Raw genomic sequence first — 20,692 nt, 5'->3', positions numbered from 1 at the left:
TTGTTCTCTGGAAGTGGTAGACTCCTCCCCCCTAGAAATCTCAAGACAAAATGCTGGTTGACTCCTTTTCAGGAATAGGACATACTATGGCCCCTGAGGTCTCTTCTCCAAACTCAAGATTATGTGATCTTCGGATATTGGAATGCTGCTTCCTCTGGGAGCTCACCTCTGGTTATAGACCATCATCAGTCAGAGGGAACTGGAGTAAATTTGTTTTAATGTGTTGAAAGGCAGCCATTCTATAAAATGAGGTACACCTGTGCTGATTGTGCAAAATGGGGTAGGAAGAGGTAGGGGGTGAGCACTGCTAAACTCCCTAGTCCCCTGTCTACGTGATCAAAATAGGAGTTCAGGCCCCTTGGCTTCTCCCCCTCCCCTGCCTCCTACTTCTGGATTCACCTTCCAAATGCATGTTTATCTGCTCTTTTTCCCTCTTTGGGGGAATTAATAATAATGGCTGGCTCTGTTCTCCGCATCCTCTGACAATTCTGGCCAGAGAGAAGGCAGCACATGCCATCATGGGCTTTGAGTTCCAGGGAAATAGGTTGGACCATTTGGGGGAACCAAGGCAGAGAGAAAAGAAGGGGGTCTGAGCTGAGGTCTGTGAAGCAGGAAATAGAGACTTGTCATTTATCACCCCAACAGCCTGGGGGACAGGAAATTGGGGGTAGAGGCATAGTGATGGGGTTCTCAGCCCTAGTCAGATCCCAGAGAGGACCCTGACCAGCCTGTCCTGGTCAAAGCAGGGGTGCAGTGGGGGCAGGATCAGAGGTCGGTGGTAGATAGATAACTCCACCTACCTAGGGGTTGGAACTCCCTGGGTCAGAGATTAGAAAGCAAATGTCCTCCCTTCCCCAGAGTCAAAGGTCAGGTGGCCTTGGGCATTGAGTGTCAGAAGGCAGGTGCTCTTTGGAGTCAGAGGCAGTATCATCCTCAGGTTCCAAGGTGGGGAGGCAGGAGGTCCCTTCAGTCCCTGTCCCAGTCCAGCCCCCAGGCCTGTCTGAGTACAATTCCTGGTTTTTCTCTTTCCACCTCTGGAACTTCTCAGAAGTCAACATGGGGTCATTCAGCACCTCATCCAGGACCTGCAGCTCCTGAAGCTTTGCCTGAGGACCAGGGAGACAGGGGGCACAGATGCTGAGCATCTCCCCAACCCCCCAAGTCACCCAAGGATTCTCTTTCCTCCTTTCCAAGACTATGGCCATGACCAGGACTAACCTTGAGTGTACTCTGCAGGCATCGCACATGATGAGCCCGCTCATTGAGCTGGGGGTCACGGGCACGACGCAGGAAAGAGCGGCGACATTGTTCTTGGGTCAGGAACTGTGGGCGCCCCAGAAGGGACACTCCCCCCTGCTGTAGGCCCCGGACCAAGTGCTCCAGAGCTCCTTCACTGCTGCTGTCCGAGGCTAAGGAGATGCATGGTACAGGAACAAGGCTGTAGGGTCAAGTCCCCATCCAAAGTATCCCTCTTTTACCCCACATCCTCTTCCCCCTCTTTTGACTCCCAAGTACCCACATGTCCCCAGCCTCTGTGTATTGCCCATTCTCTCCCCATCTGCAGTGGGTACCTGATGAAGGGCTATGTGACACCTGAGGACTGCCTTGGGGGGTTGTGGCTGATGGGGAGGCATCTCCAGGGGGAGAGCTCCAGACTCCTACTGGGCTGGGCTGAGAGACAGGAACAGTGTTAGCCCAGACTTCTTCCAGGATACCCCTCCCCCTACAAATCCTCATCCTTTTCCCCCCACCCCCCTGGGCACTCACTGAGGTTGAACGGGACCCCACTTCCTCATCTGGGTCTTCTGCTTCTGTTTCACTATAACAATCTGAGGGGGCAGGAAAGGACAGTTTGAGGCTTGAAGGTGGGGTATCTGGGACAGGGAAAGGGACTGAGGACTCTGGGCTGCCCTTTCTCATAAAGATCATAGAGATCATAAAGGAGGGGAGGGAGGAGGTGAGTTTCTTCCTGAAGAGTTTTACCCCACCCCTGACCTTGGTAGTATGTGGGGGAGGCTCTCTGGGGATGAAAAGGGACCATACCCCAGGGACCACCCTCACCTTCCTCTCTGGGTGCAGCAGTTCGACTGTGAGATTGGTACTTGGAAATGCAAGTCACCAGGTGGCTCACCCACCTGTCAAAAAAGGGGAAGGGGTAAGTTGTCATGGGCAAAAGGGAGGGCAGGGCAGGTGGGAAGGGTGGGCATGTACCTTTGACCTCAATCTAGTCAGTACAAAAGAGGGGAGGGGAGAGAGAGAGTTTCCCTCATTAAGAGGGGTAGAGATGAGAAGGGTTGAGAAAAAGAGGGGAAAGTGGATAAGGATAGAAATAGGGATGGAGATGGGGCTAGGGTGGACATGGGGGTAGGGTGGGATGGAGATGGGGGTGGGGATGGAGATGGGGATGGGGGTGGGGATGGAGATGGGGATGGGGGTGGGGATGATGGAGATGGGGATGAGGATGGGAGGGAAAGGAATAGGAATCAACCCCTCACATGCTCAAATCAGCCAGGGTGTCTGCAGCAAAGATGAAGGGCTTGTATATGTCATGGGTAAGCTGGAACACACTGGGGGAAAGGAGGAAGGACAAGGTCATTCCCAGACCAGTCCCTGACCCAGAAACCACTGAAAGGCCATTCTTCTCCTCCCTAACAAAGCAGCACTTCCCAGGATGATGCTACCCTCCCATCTCTTCCTCAAGTCTGACCCCAATTCCCCAGCTCTCCCACCTTGTCTGACCCCACTCCCCTCAATGTGACTCCCTTCCCACACCTTCCAATCTCCTCCCCCATCCCAAATCCGATCCCATCTCTCCATCTCCTTTTCAAGTCTGACCCGAGCCTCCCATATGGCCCTTGCTCACTATTTCTTCTTCTGGTCCCGACCACTCTCCAGGCTGTAGTTGGAGACATTGATCAGCCCTTCAGCCTTCTCATCCTGGGGAAAACAGATTTGGGGAGGAGAGGAGACTCTCAGACAACTTAGAATTCTGCAGTACACATGAAGCTCCTCTGGGGTAGGAATACCCCACTAGGGATCCCCAAGTCTGAGGCAGGGACGGTGGGAGATGGTCAGGAAGGGAGAGAAGCACAGATGAGAAGAGGGCAGATAGGCCAAGGGGTAAGCAGAGGCAGGCATCCCAGGTAGATGGAGGCTAGCCCATTGATGGGCTAGGATGCACCAAGGTCAGGTGTCTCCTGCAACAGGCCTTACCTGGGGCTGTCGGTACCAGTACAGGTTGTGACCCTTCAGCACCATCCAACATCGGCGCCAGCGGGGGCCCATGAAACTTGCAGGTACCTTCCGAAGCAGCAGCCACCCATCACAGTCAGGTCGGCCCAGCTCCCGGCATGACACCCGCCTCCGGCTCAGCCGAGTCGCCACCCCTATGTGGGCCAAGGTTAGGGAAAACCATCCTCTTTCTCCTGTGCCCTTCTCTCCATTCTGTCCCAAACCCCACTTTCACAGGGGCACCGAAAGGGGAGAAGAGCCCAAGATCAGAATCATGGAATTTGTAGGGCATTAGAACTGAAAGGAACATTACATCACTGTTCAGTCAGGTCTGACTCTTCATGACCCCATTTGGGGTTTTCTTGGCAAAGATCCTAGAGTGGTTTGCCATTTCCTTTTCCAGCAAAACTGAGGCAACCAGGGTGAAGTGACTTGCCCAAGGTCACACAGCTAGTTAGTATCTGAGTTTGGATTTAAACTCAGGTCTTCTTGACTCCAGGCCTGGTGCTCTAAGTGCAATGGTGTCACTGTAATCACCCTTAGAGATCATCTAGCTAACCTCTGCCATTTTTACAGAAGAGGATCAGAGAGGGCAAGGAACTTACCCAAGAACACACAGCAAAATCTTGTCCTTATACTATACCCCTATGTCTATCAGAAGAAGCCATTTAAAGGAGGGAGCATCCCTGGCATCCTCCACCCAATCCCTAATGTCTAGCAGGCTCATGTACCTTTGGATCTTGACTTCTTCCGAGTGCAGGAAGGACTCTGAGGGCACAAGGATTGAAGAATCTTAAGATGTGGAAGATATCAGAGGGTATCTAGACCAACCCACACCTGAAGAGAAATTCCTTCTTACAACTGATCATTCAGTTTCTGACTGAAGGCCTTTAATGAGAGGGCACCCTTGACCTTCTGGAGACCCTATCCCCCACCTGGAGACCTCTTATCTTCAACAAGTTTTTCTTATATTGAGGAAAAATCTTTTCCCTTGCCCTTCCACCCATTGCCTTCTGGGGCCAAGCAGAACAAGCCCCTGCCTGTATGCTCTTGGGGAAAGAGGCTGTCTCCTCTAGGCACTCCCCAGGCTGAAGAGACACAAATCCTTCACCAGCTGTCACCTGGTCTAGTCTAGTCTAACCCCTGCTTCATCTTGGATACATGGCTAGTACTAGGGGAAAGGGGAAGGCCAGACCTGGGGCCTCCTTCCCCTCAGCTTCCAGATCACCTTGTCCAGAGGCTCAGGGGATCCGCGACTCTCAGTTTCCTCTGTGCCTGGCTGGGCTGCTGGGTGGAGATCTGTTGCTCCAGGGGAGCTGGGTGCCCCGTCAGAGCCCCAGATATTGCCACAGGCTAAAGGTGTGGTTGGACCTAGGAAGGCAGAGGCCCTCTCAACACATGCTGTATCTTGGGCCCCACAGAGAACCAGGCATGGAGGAATGCCTAGGAAGGTTCTGTGGTCTGGACAATGGCGGGGACCTGGATGTTCAGACATCTGTGCTGATAACACTGCTCTTGTATGATGGGGCTGGCTGGGGCATACTATCCGTCTGTGGCATATTTGGGATTGGGGGACATACTAGAGATAGAATAAAAGAATGTTGAAATTGGAAGAACTGGAAAGAGTCTTAGAATACGAAATGTCAGAGCTCAGAAGAAACTTAGAACATAGAATGTGAAAGCTGGGAGGTATCTTAGAACAAATGCCAGAACTGAGAGGGCCCTTTCACCCAGGATGTCAGAGCTGGGAGGGCCCTTAGAACACAGGACGTCAGAGCTGAGAGGGGCCTTAGAACATAGGATGTCAGGGCTGGGAGGAGCCTTAAAACGTACAATGTTAGAACATAGAATGCCAGAACCCGACATGTTTTTAGAACATTGATGAATGAAACAGAATACCAGGACTGAAAGGGCATCTACCCCACTAGAGGTCCTCTAGCCCAAACCCCAGAAGAAGAAATTGGACTTTTGTTTCTCTACTGAGTCGCAGAGAAAGGAAGGGACTCGTCCAGGTTCATGTAGCTGGCCATAGCAGAGCCAGGATTAGAACCCAAGTCTAGAATTCTAATTCTAGAATTCCATTTTAGAACCCAGGTCTAGAATTCTAATCCCAGGATTAGAACCCAAGTCTAGAATTCCCAATCCCTGACCTCCCACTACTTCTGCCTTCCTACCTGCCTCAGAGGAGCTGGGGGATCTTGCGTCTGGGCTCTGGTCAAAGACAAAGGCCGTAGCTTTGTCTCCTGAGGATCTGTGAGGAACAGAGAACGCAGGGACCAAATGGGCACTCCTCCCTATGTGCCATCCCCAACACATGACATATTCTGCTGGTGGAGACCATTACCTAGGAGATGGGGAGGCCAAGCCTGGTGATTGGCTCCTTGAGCTGGAAATGTCCAAAGGGCTCTGAAGAATAAGTAAGGGGAATTTGTGAGTGAGAGACAAGAGGTTGGAGAGCAGGGATGGAGAAGGGGGAAAGGAACCCACCTGAGGGGCAGACTTAGGCACAGGCACAGTCTTCAGCACCAGTCTGAGGAGGGCTGGGTCCTGGAGAAGCTGCCTATTCAAGCTAGCCCGGGGCCAGCCCACCTCAAGGACCAAGGCAGAAGGGCAGAGGCTTAGGCCTGAATTGGAATGGGGGCAGGGCCCCCTACGATTCCCAGGCAGCCCCTGCCCCCACTCCCACCCCATCCCCAGATACACTAGTGAGAGACTTTGCTCTACCTGGACAAACCTGCTCCCCATCCCATCTTCTCCCTTCCTCAGTCTGCGTACCATACTGTGCTCTCCTCCAGGAAGTCTTCCCTAGCTAACACCACCCAACTCGTCAAATCTGTTCCCCAACTGTCCCCACCCATGTCTGATGCCAAGGCTCTCCTACAATGTAGGTTTGCACCCATGTGTCCACCCCGAGGTATGCCCCTCCTTCTCTCCCCCCAGTCCAAGGACACCAAAAGGACAAGGATTGAGTTTCTACACTGAAGAATGTTCCCCCAAATGGGTGGGATCCCTCCCTGGGTCCCACCCTCAGAAGGCCCCCTTTTCTCCCATGCCAACAACAAGGCAACCGTCTAGAGATGCTGCCATTCCTTCCCTTCTGGGGGACTCACCACCACTTGCCCATTGACCTGGACAATCTCGTCTCCAAGCAAGATCTGAGAACAGCAGTCAGCGGGAGACTGTGGAGAGCAAAGGAAGAGATGAGGGGGGATGGGGGTGGCCACAGAGCCCTCCCTCCACCTTGAGGCCTCAATCAGCCTGAGCAGCTGAAGAGCTCTGGAAAGTCTGAGGAACTTGCAGACAGAGATTAGAGTGTTGCATTCCTTCCTGGGGGTGGAAGGATGGGGCAAAGAAGGGAACAAACAGGATGAGGTGGTCTCTTACCTCTGGGGCAGTTGCAGACACAAAGTGGTGGCAGCTGCTGGTGGTTAGGATTTCGAGGCCCTGGAAACACACACACACACACACACACACACACACACACACACACACACACACACACACACACACACACCAAGATCAGTGAGGATGGAGAAAGTGCCTTCCATCAAAGGGTTCTCCCCCTGTATGAGTCAAGAACTGTGTTTCAACACAAGGAATGCAGAGGAAGGCAAGAGCATGTTCCCAAGGAGCTATGGGGGAGGGCCCTTAGAACCCAGGATGTCAGACCTGGAAGGGCCCTTAGAACACAAAATGTCAGAGCTAAAAGGGGCCTTAGAGATCAAATATTTAGCTGCTCTAAACCAGCTCCCCTAAACCAGCCACCTTTTTTAGAAAACAAAACTGAACCCTAGATCAACTAAATGATTTCCCTAAGGTACACAGTCAGTTAGTGAAAGAGACTTCAGGTTCTGAGTCCTGGCCCAAGACTCTTGACTTTTTGTGTTCTAAGTCCTCTCCCAGCTCTGACAGCCAGGTCCTGTGCCTGTCTTCACTTCCTGGGTTGCCTCTGTTTCCTAGCCAATGCCCAGGTCTGTAGAAGGGTACAGGATAGGCTCACCAGGGGTTCCTCGGGATGCCTGCCTCTCAGCTCCACCAGCTCCAAGACAGCCAGCTGATCCAGCAAGTCAGTGGGGCTGAAGTTCAGGATAGCATCACAGATGCTCAGAATGTTGTCACCCTGAGAGTGTTGTGAGGAGTGAAGGAGACTCAGAGAGAGGGAAAAAGGCAGACCCCCTGCAGCTCTCCCCTCTCCTCCTTCCCCACAATACTCACAAGCCTCAAGATCTTGGCCTCCTTTTTTGCCACTGGGTAATCCTAAAAGAAGAGACAGGAGGTCCGGGTGGACTCCCAAACTGATCAGGGGCACCTGACTAGCCTTTGGATGAGAAATTTTTTCCCCATCTCTTCCAGAAGGGTGGTCACAGATGAGACCACTGCCCCTCTTACAACCAGGAGGACACCAAGGATCAGAATCTCCCTCTTCTCTAACTCCAATTTGGCCTCTTTCTTCTTACCTTGACCTAGGGTCCCTACATCATGCCTGCAGACAAGATTTTCCCCTGTTCTCTGCAGGGGATCCAAACTCTGCTCTAGACAGACGTGTGTTTCTGAAGGCACAGTACCCCCATTCTCAGTGAGCCACACTTGCCTGTTTTCTTTCTTTCTTTCTCTCTCTCTCTCTCTCTGTCTCTCTCTCTCTCTCTGTCTCTCTCTCTGTCTCTCTCTGTCTCTCTCTCTGTCTCTCTCTGTCTCTCTCTCTGTCTCATACATTCCTTCCCAGGGCCATACTCAACTTCCCCATTCCCAAACCCAAACTGGATCCTCAGAGCCAGGCCCCCAACACTGTGCAACCTTCTCAAGCAGGGTCCTGGGATCCTGCACTCTTCTCCTTGCCCTCAGCTATTCCTGGACCTGTCAAATGCAAAAACTCCAGCCTCCCTCTGGCTTCTCTTTTCCCCACCTCCCAAAGAAGGGTCATTAGAGTCACACTCACAGCTCCCTCCTTCCCCTCCCCCCAAGCTCCAAACTCAGTCCACCTCCTGGCCCAGATACATGAAAGTCAAGGTCAGGGAAGTCGAGAGTGGACATGGCCTGAGTCCCTGGAAGGAGAGATTGGTGGGGGAGGGGGGTAAGTACCAGGGGAACCCATTCTCATACCAATTCCAGATCTCCCCTCAAATCCTGGAATGATATGTGTATTCCCCTCCAGTACCTGAAGCCTGTGGTCTTCGTCCAGTGGCCAGTCACCCCTCCTCAGGCTGGCTGGCCCCCACACCCAATCCCTATCTGATTCACAGGTTATAAAAAGCTTTGCTAGGATCCAATTCCTCCTGCCCCACCCCCTAGGCTGAGCTCAGTACCACCTCTAGTCTCAGGCTTGGGGTGGGGGTGGAGGGTCACTCACCTCCTGCAAGGCCTGGGCCAGCTCTCTGCACAAATCCCCAATCTCCTGACAGGCGGAGAAGTCATTGATTTGAGAAAAAAGGTACCTGGGAACCAGGGAAGGTTGAAAAGACAGCTGAACCCCAGGGTTGGGGGGTCAGAGTGTTCTTGGGGAAAGGACCTCACATCCCTCCTCAGCAGAGACTGAAATTCTAGGCATCGTGTCTCCCCAATTTGGCATCAGGGAGGTCCAGGGTCTGTCCAAGTCAAACTTATTCTCACAGCCCAAATCCCTTGTCTCCTTCTCTCTCCAGGAGTGTCTCCACCCCCTGTGGCCAGCAGCTACAGACAAGGGGGATAGAATGGAAAGAATAAGGAACTGAAAATCAAGAGGCTGACGTTTCAAGTCTTGGTTCTGCTGCCGATTCACTGGGTAAGCCATTCAACTTCCAGAAGCCTCAATTTTCTCAGCTGCAAAATGGGGCCAATGATCCCAATCTCATCTAACCCTCCTAAGGATGTGGAACTAGTAAGAAGGTCCTTTCCAAACTGTCACAGTGCAAAGCAAACAAGAGGGGTTATTGCTGAGAATAATCCATCAGCCACATTACCTGTTGAGCCAGCAGAGCAGGGCCCATGCTGCTCGGACCAGCTCGATGGCTCCAGTCAGGAGGTCTGGGGCAGGTTCCCCACTGGCCCCAAGACAGCCTGGGACAAGACTGCACAACTTGTGGGTTAGGGTCTGCAACTGCTCCGTTAGCTTCCGGAGGTTTTCAGTCTCTAGCCCAGAGCTCTGTGGCCGGTGAGAGGAACACAAGGGGTCATTCCCACACTCCCCTGTAGCAGGTCCTCCCCATGGGAAGAATGGTTTAGGAGGGAGATATGGCTAAATGGGCCTGGAGTCAGGAAGACCTGAGTTCAAATCTGGCCTCAGACACTTACTAGCTGTGTGACCTTAGGCAAGTCACAACTTCTGTTTGTCTTAATCCATGGGAGAAGGAAGTGGCAAACCACTCCTGTATCTTTGCCAGGAAAACCCTATGGATAGTATTGGTGTGCTATGGTCTACAGGGACACAAAGAGCCAGATGCAACTGAACAACAACAAACTTTGGGCAAGTCCCTTAACCTCTCTGGGCCTCAGTGTACTCATCTGTAAAGTGAGAGGATTGAACTTGATGACTTCCAAGGTCCCTTCCAACTCTGGGTCCTATGAACCTGTGTCTCAGTCCTAGCAAACAAAGCTGTGGAAAGGACAAGGATTCAGGACCCTGGCCCATCAGAAGACCTAGGTTCCAGGCTTGGTTCTGCCACATATTCTCTGTAGAACGTTCTATAAGGCCCACCCACCACAGGCAGTGACCCCAGTGGCGGGCCCTCCAGGAGATGTGGGCTCAGTGTCCCTGGTGCCTACTCACCAGAGTCCGGAGTTGTTCCACCCCATCTAGGATAAGTTCCTGGTGGCCAATATGCCAGACCCCTAGGGCCTCCAGGCTCTGAGGACTGAGCTGAAGCAGATCACTCCCCACCAGGGCCCACTCCTCAAAGGGATACTCTTGTACTAGGTCATCCAGGCCTGAGGGGGAGAGATCCAGAATGGCATGAGGTAACAGGACCATCCCACCTCCCCTTCTTGTGACAGCCAAGAGAGGGGGCTGCCACCTCTGAGCCCCATGCCCACTTGCTAGCCATATTTCCTCATGCCTCCAGATCCAATGGATGGGGGAAGGCTGTCAGCCTCTTTCATCAGTCCTTGCCTGGCCTCAAGGGTCCCTGAGTAACTCCAACTTTCTCAGAGTATAGACAAAAAGGCACTCAGATGAGCAGTGAGCAGCGTTAGATTTGGGAGTCAGGAATGCCAGAGTTCAAACTCTAAGGCAGACACTTACTAGCTGGTGGACCCTGGGCAAGTCACTTAGCTTCTCAGCCTCAGTTTTCTCATTTGTAAAATAGGGACGACAATAGCACTATCTGCCACGTTTATTGTGAGGATCAAATGAGATAACATTAATATGGTGCTTTGCAAGCCTTAAAGCATTATGTCAATGTTGAGGGGTACTATTATGTTAAAATCCTTCCTTACTCCACTTGGGACAAGGGAAACTGACCAGGAAGTACCTTGGAACAAGGAGAAAGATCTTGGGTAAGTCACTGATCTGCTCTGGATCTGCTTTCCCAAAACGAGAAACTTAGACTAGATAAGCTCTAACATCCCTCCCAGCTCTGACATCCTGGGTTCTAATGACCCTCCCAGCTCTGACATCCTGGGCTCTAAGGACCCTCCCAGCTCTGACATCCTGGGTTCTAAGGCTCCTCCCAGCTCTGACATTCTGGGTTCTAAGGGCCCTCCCAGCTCTGACATCCTGGGTTCTAACGCTCCTCCCAGCTCTGACATTCTGGGTTCTAAGGACCTTCCCAGCTCTGACATTCTGGGTTCTAAGGCTCCTCCCAGCTCTGACATTCTGGGTTCTAAGGACCCTCCCAGCTCTGACATCCTGGGTTCTAAGGACCTTCCCAGCTCTGACATTCTGGGTTCTAAGGCTCCTCCTAGCTCTGACATTCTGGGTTCTAAGGGCCCTCCCAGCTCTGACATCCTGGGTTCTAAGGGCCCTCCCAGCTCTGACATCCTGGGTTCTAAGGCTCCTCCCAGCTCTGACATTCTGGGTTCTAAGGGCCCTCCCAGCTCTGACATCCTGGGTTCTAAGGCTCCTTCCAGCTCTGACATCCTGGGTTCTAAGGGCCCTCCCAGCTCTGACATTCTGGGTTCTAAGGGCCCTCCTGTTCACCTTCAGGCAGTCCTGCTTGAAGTTCCTCCATCTCCTGTCTAAAATGTTCTCCCTCTATATGGTAACCTCTCAGAATCCCTAATTTCCTTCAAAGTCAAGCTCAAATACTCCTTTCAATGTGAGATATTTCCTGATTGCTGCCCTGTCCCCATTACAGGGGCCTCCTCTTTATCCCCGCCCCACCACCTCCCAATTTATCTTGTATTTTGTAAGTACCTACTGGTGATGATGATGATGACGGCTATTGTGATTATGGCAGTTAAGTGACACTGTGGACAGAGCTCTGGGCCTGGAGTCAAGGAGACTCACCTGTCTGAGTTCAAATCCGCCCTCAGACACTGACTAGCTGTGTGACCCTGGGCAAGTCCCTTACCCTTGTTTGCCTCAGTTTCCTCATCTGTAAAACAAGCTGGAGAAAGAAATGACAAACCCCTTCAGTATCTTTGTCAGGAAAACCTCAAAGGGTCAGACACGACTCATAACACTTGTTTCCTCTCAGAGGGGCAAGAGTATTCCATTGTAATCTCTGGGTCTCCATCACTTAGCACAGTGCCTGGCGCACAGTAAGGGCTTTGTAAATATTTATTAAAGGGTCACTTAGAAAGAACACTAAGATACAAAGCTCACAGCAGTCAAAAGTTTACCAAAATGTCAGTCTGTTAGTCCTCTCTGACCTCCCCTTCTAAAGGTGTCCAAGAGACAGAGCTGGCTGTTAAATTTTCAGTGTGAGCATTTAGACTTCAGCAAAAGCTACAAATCAGGGTTTATTTTTTTAATTATTATTTATTTTAAACTTTAGTATTATATATTATCCAATTATTCTATTTTATTATTTTTTATCATCTAGACAGTAAAGAACATGTTAATACATACATTATTAAAATGTTACATAATATAAACATATTATTCAAATGTTATATAATATTATTATTAAAATTTAACTTTAAGGCATGTTCTGAGCACTTGATTTTTTGGACAGCCAGTTGTTAAACATTTAAACACAACACTAGATGAAGAGATTTTCTTTTAGGCTGTAGCTTAGGCCAGGACTGCTGGAGGAATCCCAGAGACTTGGAAGGGAATGATAACAGAGATGAGCCTCACTCTTTAAGGAATCTGAGGCAAATTATGCCATAAAAAATCCCTCCTCAAAGGGTTGTGGGGTCCAGTTAGCAGCTCCCCGCTTCAGTCCCCATGCTGTCTTTCTGCAGAGTCCCAGGGGAGGGATAACACAGAATTACTCTCCACATCTCTCCCTTAATGGGGCTGGGGGATCAGGGCTCCTGGGTTCTTCACATAGTGAGCTGAACCTCCCTACTCACTCATACATACACACACACACACACACACACACACTCCCACATAACGACACACATACATATCTACATCTATCTCTCCATCTATATATGTATATATATAATACACACACACACAAACACATAAATACATGTACAAACACACTCTGAAATCTACTATAAATGGCTCTCCCTGAACTATGAGCTCCAGATTTTCTCCTAACTTGCTGAGTGACATTATATAACTTGCTTCCCCTCTCTGGGGCTCAATTTCCTTCTCTGTAAACATGAAGGTTGAACTAGATAGAGATTTTTAACCTTTTTGGGGGGTTAGGGGGCCATGGACCCCTTGGGTAGACTGGTGAAGCCTATGAACCCCTTCTCAGAACAATGAGTTTTTTAAAACATAAAATAAAATACATAGGCATATAAAGGAAACCAACTGTGGTAAAATCTAGTTATTAAAATATCTAAAAACACACATACACACAAATTCACAGACCCCAAGTTAATCATCTCTGGATTAGATAGTTCATATGAACTGGTGGGTCATCTAGTCCAACTTTCTCATTTTGCAGATGTGGAAACTGAGGCCCAGGAAGGTTAAGTGATTAACTTCATAGATAGTGAATGGAAGGAAGAATTTATATAGCACCTACCCCACGCCAAGCAACCCTACAAGGCAGGTACTATCCCCATTTTACAGTTGAGGAAACTGAGGAAAAAATGACTTGCCTGGGTCACTAAGCTAGGAAGGTACCTGAAGTTGGATTAGAACTCATGTTTTCCTGACTCCAGCTGTAGATCTCTATCCACTGAACCATCAGCTCACTGCCTTTAAATATAGCTTGCTTCCATCGCTAGTGGGGGCTTAAATTCTGGCCCTCTGTCTTTTGGGGTAGTGCTCTTCTCACAGTTTCTAAATTCTTTTCTAACACTGAAAATAAAATAAAATTCTATGTTTCTCTTAGATTAATCTTCTCAGTTAAGTCCCTATTGCTACCTGCTTCTCCATCTACCTGACTTGTCTCCTGAGGGTTCACTTCCCCTCCCACCCCCTTCAGCCTCTCCAAGATGGTGCTCGAGTCTTTGCTAGTTGAAACACATGAACTGAAAGAGCAGTAGCTTGAGTCCCTGTGTGACGTTAGGGAAGTTAGTTTTTCCCTCCACAATTTCCTCCTTTATAAAATGACAGGGTTGGCCTAGACAATCTGGAATTTCCTTTCTGGCTCCAAATTTATGACCACTAAGCCTGCATAAATGCTGTTTCTGTGGCCCTTCCCAAAACTTGTTCCTGGCTCTCCTCCTCCAGGAAGCCCTTCTTGATTCACCCGGACTGGTTTCTGCTCTCACCTACCTTCCCCTTTTTCCCAGTACTGGTTTCTAGAACTCTCTACAATTGGGAGAGTTCTTTGGTATACCTTCCTTTTCAGACTGGGGACTCCCCTACAGGATCTCCCCTACAGACCAGTCCTGGGATTCTTAATCCGGGGTCAATGAACTTTTCATTTTTTGATAATTCTATTTCAATTATAATTTGTTTCCTTTGTAATCCTATGAATTTAAAACCAAGACTCTGAGAAGGGGCAGTCTGGCTTCACCACACTGATGAAAAAAGGTTACCCTGCTCTAGGAGCTTTCTGTCTAACCCTAAATAATAGCAGCCACTAATGGCTGGTAGGGTTTTTATAGGGCATTAAAGTCTCCAAGGCACTTTCCAAACATCTCATTTTTATCCTCCCAATAACACTGGAAAGTAGGTGCTATTATTTATTGCCATTTTACAGTTGGAGAAACTGAGGCAGACTTGCTAAGGGGCACACAGCTAGTATCCAAGGTCGGATTTGAACTTGGAGTCCAGGTCCAGCCCACTCCAGCCTGAGTGGTGTCAGTCAAAGCTGATGTGGGCAAATTGCCTGCTTCTTCTCCCACAGGCTCTGAGCTAGTCACTTCCTCCTTTCTCAGTCTCTCCAGCTGAGAAATGGGTCTAATGATAGTCTCCTCCAGATGTCAGCGGCCTTTTGAAGATAAAGGAGATAGGATTATATCTGTATATTATACAGGCTGTGACTATAGCTCAGCTTCCTTCCTCTGAGCCCTCAGTCCCTGAGGCTGTAAACCCTCTGAGGTGGGCAGTAAGGAGAGTATGGGGGCTGCCTGAATTCTGGGAATTCACCTGCTACATGGCCCTGAGGGTGTCACTTAACCTATCAGAATGTCAACAGCACGGATTAAGCTCCTACGAGTTGCTAAAAGTCTTTGCCTACCGGGAGTTTACATTCCCCTGGGATGGACCGCAAGAACACAGGTAAATAAACAGGTCCAGAGGAGAGGCAGGGCTATTACCAAGTGTGGGGGGATCAGGACAGGCCTCTCAGGGGGGCCATGGAGCTAAGTTTTGGAGGAAATGAGGCAGAGACCGAAGTTGGGGTGGTGCCAACCTCTCAGAGCCTCGGTTTCCTCATCTGTGAAAAAAAGGGCACAAAAATACCTACACTGCCCATCTGCACAGGGTTCGCCCTCGAAATGGGTGATCATCTTAGGAGAATGTCTTGCTCCCTCTTTAAGAAGGGAAGGGGTGTGGAATGGGATGGGCCTACAGTTCGGAAACTGGGAGGACCCCGAGAAGTCAATGCGTCCATTCCCCTGCCTCCGAGCCGGGCTGAGGATGAGCTTCTCCTTACGTCATTCACACCCCGGAGGGACCCCGGACGGTTGGAGCTCCAGCTGGGTCCCCGGACTCACTGCTTCACCGCTTCCCACCTCCGGGACTTTTGGGCAGTGTAGACAAGGCACGCACCCCCAGGGTCAGTGGAAATAATCCTTCCCTGCTCAGGCTAGTGTAGACCAAGAGCCTCCCCTACCCCGCCCCCACTCCCTGATCCTCCCTCCCCCCACAAAGATACCGGCCGAAGTAGAGCCCCCAGGGCACCCCATCCTTACCCACCTCTCAGCCAGGCTACCACCGACCCAGGACCCCAGGATGACACCGGCTCCATCGCGAATCCCAGACCGACCCGCCCGGAAATTTCCGCCCCCGAAACCCGAAGTCCTCCCTGGGCTTTGGGGCGGGCGGGGCCGAGCCGGGGGCGGAGTCGGCCACATACCTGCGCTCACGTGGCCGGGCCAGGTGAACATCCCGGCGCACCTATTGGCCCGGCCGCTCTGCCCGTCAGCCCGGGGAGCCCCGCCCCTCCTGAGCCCCACCCCACTCCCAACTCTAGCCTCGGGGGGCGGACGCTGCTGGGTGAGACTGTCGGGGCGCAGCAGCCGGTCCGCGCCTTCCCGAGCGGGTGGACTCCGGACCCCTCCTGCTGCACACGTGTCCCGCTTCCCTTAGTGGGGGGGGGGGCTGCTGGGCAGTTGGGGGGGCACAATAGGGTCCTGACCCACCAGGATCACCCTTTCAGGTTACCGAACCCCTTACTAGCGTCGCATGATCTCACACCAACCCCAGGAGGGAGGAAATTGAGGGTCCGCAAAGAGGAAGGTTCGGCCCTGGGGCTTAGAGGGGTGCCTGTGGCAGGCAGGCGCTGACCTCCACCTCGGGCTGCCCACGGGGCGCCCACCTAACTCCCAAAGACGCCACACCACACGGAGACCCGACCAGACCAAATCCGGAACCAGGGCCCAGTGGGTGTGCCACAGGGCTGCGAGAGGGATTCCAGGCTCTCCCTCCCCAAAACCGGCCAGCCCCAGCCTCCTAAGGTCAGTCGGGGTCAGGAGCTCAATTAATCAAGCCACAAGCATCCCCTGAATGCCTGCTATGTGGCAGGTCAGAGAAGGACTGGCTTTGGAATCAGGAAAACCTATATTCAAGTGTCACCTCTGACACACAGGCTGGGTGACACTGTGAAGTCACAACACCCAGGGTCACTAAGCAACTGGCTAAGACCTGTAAAATGCAAAGAAGAGGAAGCTCCCCTCACCAAGGAAATCACAGGTCTACTGCAAACAAAGATGGTCCCTAAACCGCAGAAACTGTGACAAAAATGAAAACAGCCCCTTACTTTCTACCAACGCAGAGGTTCATAACCTGGAGTTCCTTTAAATTTAAAAAAAAAAAAAATTAAGTGTATTTCAGAATAACTGGTTTCCTGTGTAATCCTGGGAAACTGAGTTTATGCTTTTTAACACGTTCTGGTTCTCCAGCATAACAAAGAGATCCATGACTCACAAAAAGGCTAAAATTCCCTGAGTAGGGTGATGTACAACAAACATGACCTCACAGAAGTAAACACCAGTTATTGGTACAGTGGAATGAGCCCTGAGCTCCTGGGTTCAAATTGCACTGGATTCTGACAGCCCATGTGTACTGTCTGGACTTCATCTATAAATGAGGAGTGGGTCTCTGAGAGCCCTTGCAGGCATCTGAATTTCATATACAGTGGAACAGGGGGCAGTGGAAACTGTCTTTTCAGGAAGTGGGCACTTGAGCTGAGTCTTAAAAGAGCCAAGTTTTTCAAGAGCCCCTACTGTTCCCTCCCCTGGCACTTAGTCCAAAAACAAAAGGCTTTTGGATTGTTGATCAATCAGTCAAACCAATTGTTGAAAGAATGTCAGGTGAGCAGTGAGAAGACATGGGCCATATCTAGTCCTACCTCTGCCCCCTGGCAAGTGAGGGGCCTCACCTTTGGGAGCCCCAGTTTCCTCCTTCACAGAATGGGTATGTTTCTGTAGCTGAGAAAGCACCGGATGAGTGTTTGAAGCAGCTTTCTAGCACTAAAAGCACAACAGAAATGAGACTATATAATCTCCCCCTAGATTGAAAAGGGAGTTTCCTCTGCTCTCCAAAGCTAGGGCTGCTCTAAAATGACCAAGCTAGTTAGAAAGGAATTTAGTTTAACACTTATTAAGGGAGAGGGGCTGTGATAGAAGGAAGATCATGATTTGGAGTCAACAGACCTGAGTGGCCATGAGCAAGTAAATGCCCTTCTCCAGGGCTATCTCTTCTGTAAAATGAGGTTGAATTAAACATCCAGAAGTCGGCCAACAGGCATTTGCTATGTGTCAGGAATTGTACCAAATGCTGGAATTGCAAAGAAAGGCAAAAAATAAAAATAAAAAAATAAACTAACCTTGCAGTGCTAGTTTTCAAGTAACTTACCTTCTAAGGAGGGAGACAACATAAGAGAGATATACAGAACAGATGGGACATAATCTGAAAGGGTATACAACAGCATTAGCAGTTAGGAGAACCAGGAAAGGGCTCTGAGAGAAGGCGAGATTTGGGCTGAGTCTTGATGAAAGCCAGAGAAACTAAGAGGCAGAGGTGAGGGGGCAGAACATACCAGGTTTGGGGGGGGGGGCACAGCCAATGCAAAGGCCAAGGGTTGGGAGATGGAGTAGAGTTCAAGAGATATGACTAAGCCCCTGCTTCATAGTGGGGGGAGGGGGTATGAGGGGGAAGAGTAAGGTGTAAGAAATCTGGAAAGGTAGGAATGGACCAAGTTACGGGGCTTTATATTTGATCCTGGAAGTAACAGAGAGCCACTGAAGTTCACTGGTGGGGTAGGGTTCTAATATGGTCAGACCTTTGCCTTAGAAAAATGTTAGGAGATGAGAGAATGGATTGGGAGTCAATCTGAAGACTGTTGCAGGAGTCCAGGCAAGAGGTGCTGAGGGCCTGGACTCAGTCAATGGTTATGGTCATATGACTGGGGGGAAGGGATGTATTCAAGGGATATACTTGTAGGGTACGGACAAAGAATGACACAGATTCCTGACTGGGAACATGATGGTGGTCCCTACAGTACCGATAGGGAAATGTAAAATGGGAGGTTTTTGCGGAAAGACAAAGAATCATTTTGGAGATGTTGAGATTGAGCTGCATATGGGACGTCCAGTGTGAGATACTCAAGAAGGTGTTGGCTCATCAAAGACAAGAGCTGTGTGGAAATCTGGGAATTGGCTCTATACAGATAGTGATTCGTGGGAACTAAGGAGATCACCAAGTCAGAATACGGAGTGAAAAGAGGACTCGGGACAGAGCCACAGTTAGAGGGAATGATGAGAATGAGGAACCAGCAAAGGAGACTGAGGAGCCATTGGACACAGAACCAGGAGAGAGCAGTATCACGAAACCCTTGAGGAGACAGTGCCCAGAAGAAAGCGATCGCCAGTATCAAAGGCAGCAGGGGAGAGGGTAAGATGCACAAGGGAGTGAGAAAAGGCCATTTGATGCAGCAAGATTACTGGTCACTTTGAAGCAAGCAGCTTTAGTTGAATGATGGTGAGGTCAGAAGCCAGAGTGCAGGTTTAGAAGAATGGGAGAAGAGGAAGTGAAGGCACTGATGAGACATAGCCTTTTCATGGAGCAGAGGTGGCAGAGAGGGTCTATGCCATACACAGATAGTATCAAAAGTGGAATTTGAACCTGGGCCCTCTGACTCCAAATCTTGCGCTTCCTTCCACTGCACCAATGCTAGCTGCGTCTTGAGAGCTTGGACGTCCTACTGCTCTACCCAAACAATGTCCAGGACACCAGTCCAGGCAGGATTAGCGACTTCTCCCACCCCTACCCTAGATGACACATACCCTGCTGGTGTGAGGCCTCCTTCCTCCTTGTATTCAGGTGCCCGCCTCCATGGCAGGAAATGGGGTGGGCACAAAGGCCTGATTCCAGCCTGATGTTGATTTGTCTTGACAGCTGCCGCCCAGGCTGGCCCAGTAAGGGGAGGGAACCTGATTTAAAGGACCCACTGCTGTCCCAGCTGCCTGTGAGTCGTGGGTAGGCAACCGAAGGTGAGCATCTTCTCTGGGCATCCATGCCTTTGGGTTAGGGGAGATGAAAGGAGCTTTCCTGGCATGGGGATAGGGGTGCGGAGGAAGGTTTGGGGGCTGGAAGATACGAAGCTAAGCACCCAGTAACAAGGAGCAGAAAGTAGAGGAGAGTGTGTACGTGTGCGTGTTGGGGGGAGGGGTGCTATGTGAGCAAGAGGTGGGGACATAGCAAGAATGTAGCCCTAAGCATTCCTGCCCCCTCCCCCTGACCCAATTTCTATTTAGTGGCATTAGAAATGCCAACCAGGTTTTCATTCCCCTCCTGCCCTTACCAGACGGCCACCCCCAGCCCTAGGCCAACATGCGCTTTGGACGACTGACCCCAGGATATTTTCGGATGCTAGAGGTAACCCCACTCCCCACCCCATAACTGACCAGACTCCCTTCTCCTCTACCCCCAATCCGCCACAGTAGGAGCCAGTCAGGCACGTTGCATGCCGCCTGAGCAGCTGGGCCCCGTATGCTAGCCCTGCAGCACTGATGCGAGAGAGCATCGGGATGGAATGTCCCTGGGGGGGAGGCCACCCTCTAGCCCTTCCTGAGTTTGAGCAAGAAGGGGTGGGGTTACTGATACCTCCCACCAGCCCCCTACCCTCTCAACCTCCCTGTCAGCATCCATATGGTCAGAGGAAACACCCTGGGATCTCGAGGGACTCCCTGGCTGCCTCCCCTCTCCCAACGCTGCTCCCTTTTTACCCTGTTACCCAGATGCAAGTGACTGGGGAGCTGGAGGCAGAGCCCCGCAACCAACTGATGGGTGCCCTGGCCACAATGCTGGCTGTGGTTGGTCTAGGCCTCTCCTTCTACAGTGTCCGGCAGCTGGCGGGTCAAGGAAAGTCCCCGAAGACCCCATGATGGGACAGGGAGCCCCTGAAAATCTGGGGGACAGCATCCACCTCACCCAATATCCAGAGAAAGAACTCTTCCTGTTTCTTTCTACCATCCCCCCTCCCACCACCCCATTGGATGATGGCCCCCACAGGCTGGGAGGTCAAGGGGAAGAGGATGAGGTACACGTAGCATCCATGCCTACCTAGGCTGGAGAAGTGGGAGCCCCGGATGGAATAAACCTGGAAAACTGCAAAGTGCAGACACAGAAGACATGCCATGACTGGGGCTCCATCTGGTGACATTCGTCCAAAGCAAAGTAATGGGAGGGAAGGGTTCTTATTCCCTTGATCCCAAGGTTCAGCATGTGGCAGAGTACCACAGGGATAGCCCATGGGCAAGCACACCTTGAGCAGTAGGGATACAGGAGCTCCCAGGGGAATGT

The 20,692-nt window shown here is 51.0% G+C and overlaps 2 protein-coding genes across 4 annotated transcripts; one reads left to right on the top strand and one right to left on the bottom strand.

The window, feature by feature from the left end:
- Nucleotides 1–200: 200 nt before the first annotated feature.
- On the bottom strand, nucleotides 201–15,726 carry CNKSR1 (connector enhancer of kinase suppressor of Ras 1). Its single transcript, XM_072609420.1, has 21 exons — nucleotides 15,584–15,726; nucleotides 9,974–10,131; nucleotides 9,168–9,349; nucleotides 8,579–8,663; nucleotides 7,447–7,488; nucleotides 7,232–7,351; nucleotides 6,616–6,675; nucleotides 6,342–6,410; nucleotides 5,719–5,820; nucleotides 5,576–5,637; nucleotides 5,406–5,482; nucleotides 4,460–4,602; nucleotides 3,963–3,999; nucleotides 3,214–3,386; nucleotides 2,864–2,937; nucleotides 2,496–2,567; nucleotides 2,062–2,135; nucleotides 1,768–1,829; nucleotides 1,572–1,671; nucleotides 1,219–1,409; nucleotides 201–1,106 (listed from the first exon to the last, which is right to left on the bottom strand). Exons 1-21 carry the CDS (start codon nucleotides 15,633–15,635, stop codon nucleotides 861–863), a joined length of 2,181 nt encoding a protein of 726 aa, XP_072465521.1. The 5' UTR covers nucleotides 15,636–15,726; the 3' UTR covers nucleotides 201–860.
- ZNF593OS (ZNF593 opposite strand) lies at nucleotides 8,218–20,518 on the top strand. Of its 3 annotated transcripts, XM_072609427.1 has the most exons (5): nucleotides 8,218–8,302; nucleotides 8,871–8,989; nucleotides 19,286–19,380; nucleotides 19,695–19,765; nucleotides 20,128–20,518. In XM_072609427.1, the coding sequence occupies exons 4-5, from the start codon at nucleotides 19,721–19,723 to the stop codon at nucleotides 20,272–20,274; spliced, it is 192 nt and encodes a 63-aa protein (XP_072465528.1). In that variant the 5' UTR covers nucleotides 8,218–8,302; nucleotides 8,871–8,989; nucleotides 19,286–19,380; nucleotides 19,695–19,720; the 3' UTR covers nucleotides 20,275–20,518. The 3 variants fall into 3 exon arrangements, with proteins under 3 accessions (XP_072465528.1, XP_072465529.1, XP_072465527.1); XM_072609428.1 differs by lacking the exons at nucleotides 8,218–8,302; nucleotides 8,871–8,989 and adding an exon at nucleotides 15,886–16,046; XM_072609426.1 differs by lacking the exons at nucleotides 8,218–8,302; nucleotides 8,871–8,989 and adding an exon at nucleotides 15,886–16,344.
- The last annotated feature ends 174 nt before the right edge of the window (nucleotides 20,519–20,692 follow it).

The sequence above is a fragment of the Notamacropus eugenii genome, chromosome 5 (assembly GCF_028372415.1).
Source record: "Notamacropus eugenii isolate mMacEug1 chromosome 5, mMacEug1.pri_v2, whole genome shotgun sequence".
NCBI classification, from domain to species: domain Eukaryota; kingdom Metazoa; phylum Chordata; class Mammalia; order Diprotodontia; family Macropodidae; genus Notamacropus; species Notamacropus eugenii.
The sequence above is the reverse complement of the archived record's forward strand: the minus strand, read 5'-3'. Positions and strand labels throughout refer to the sequence as shown.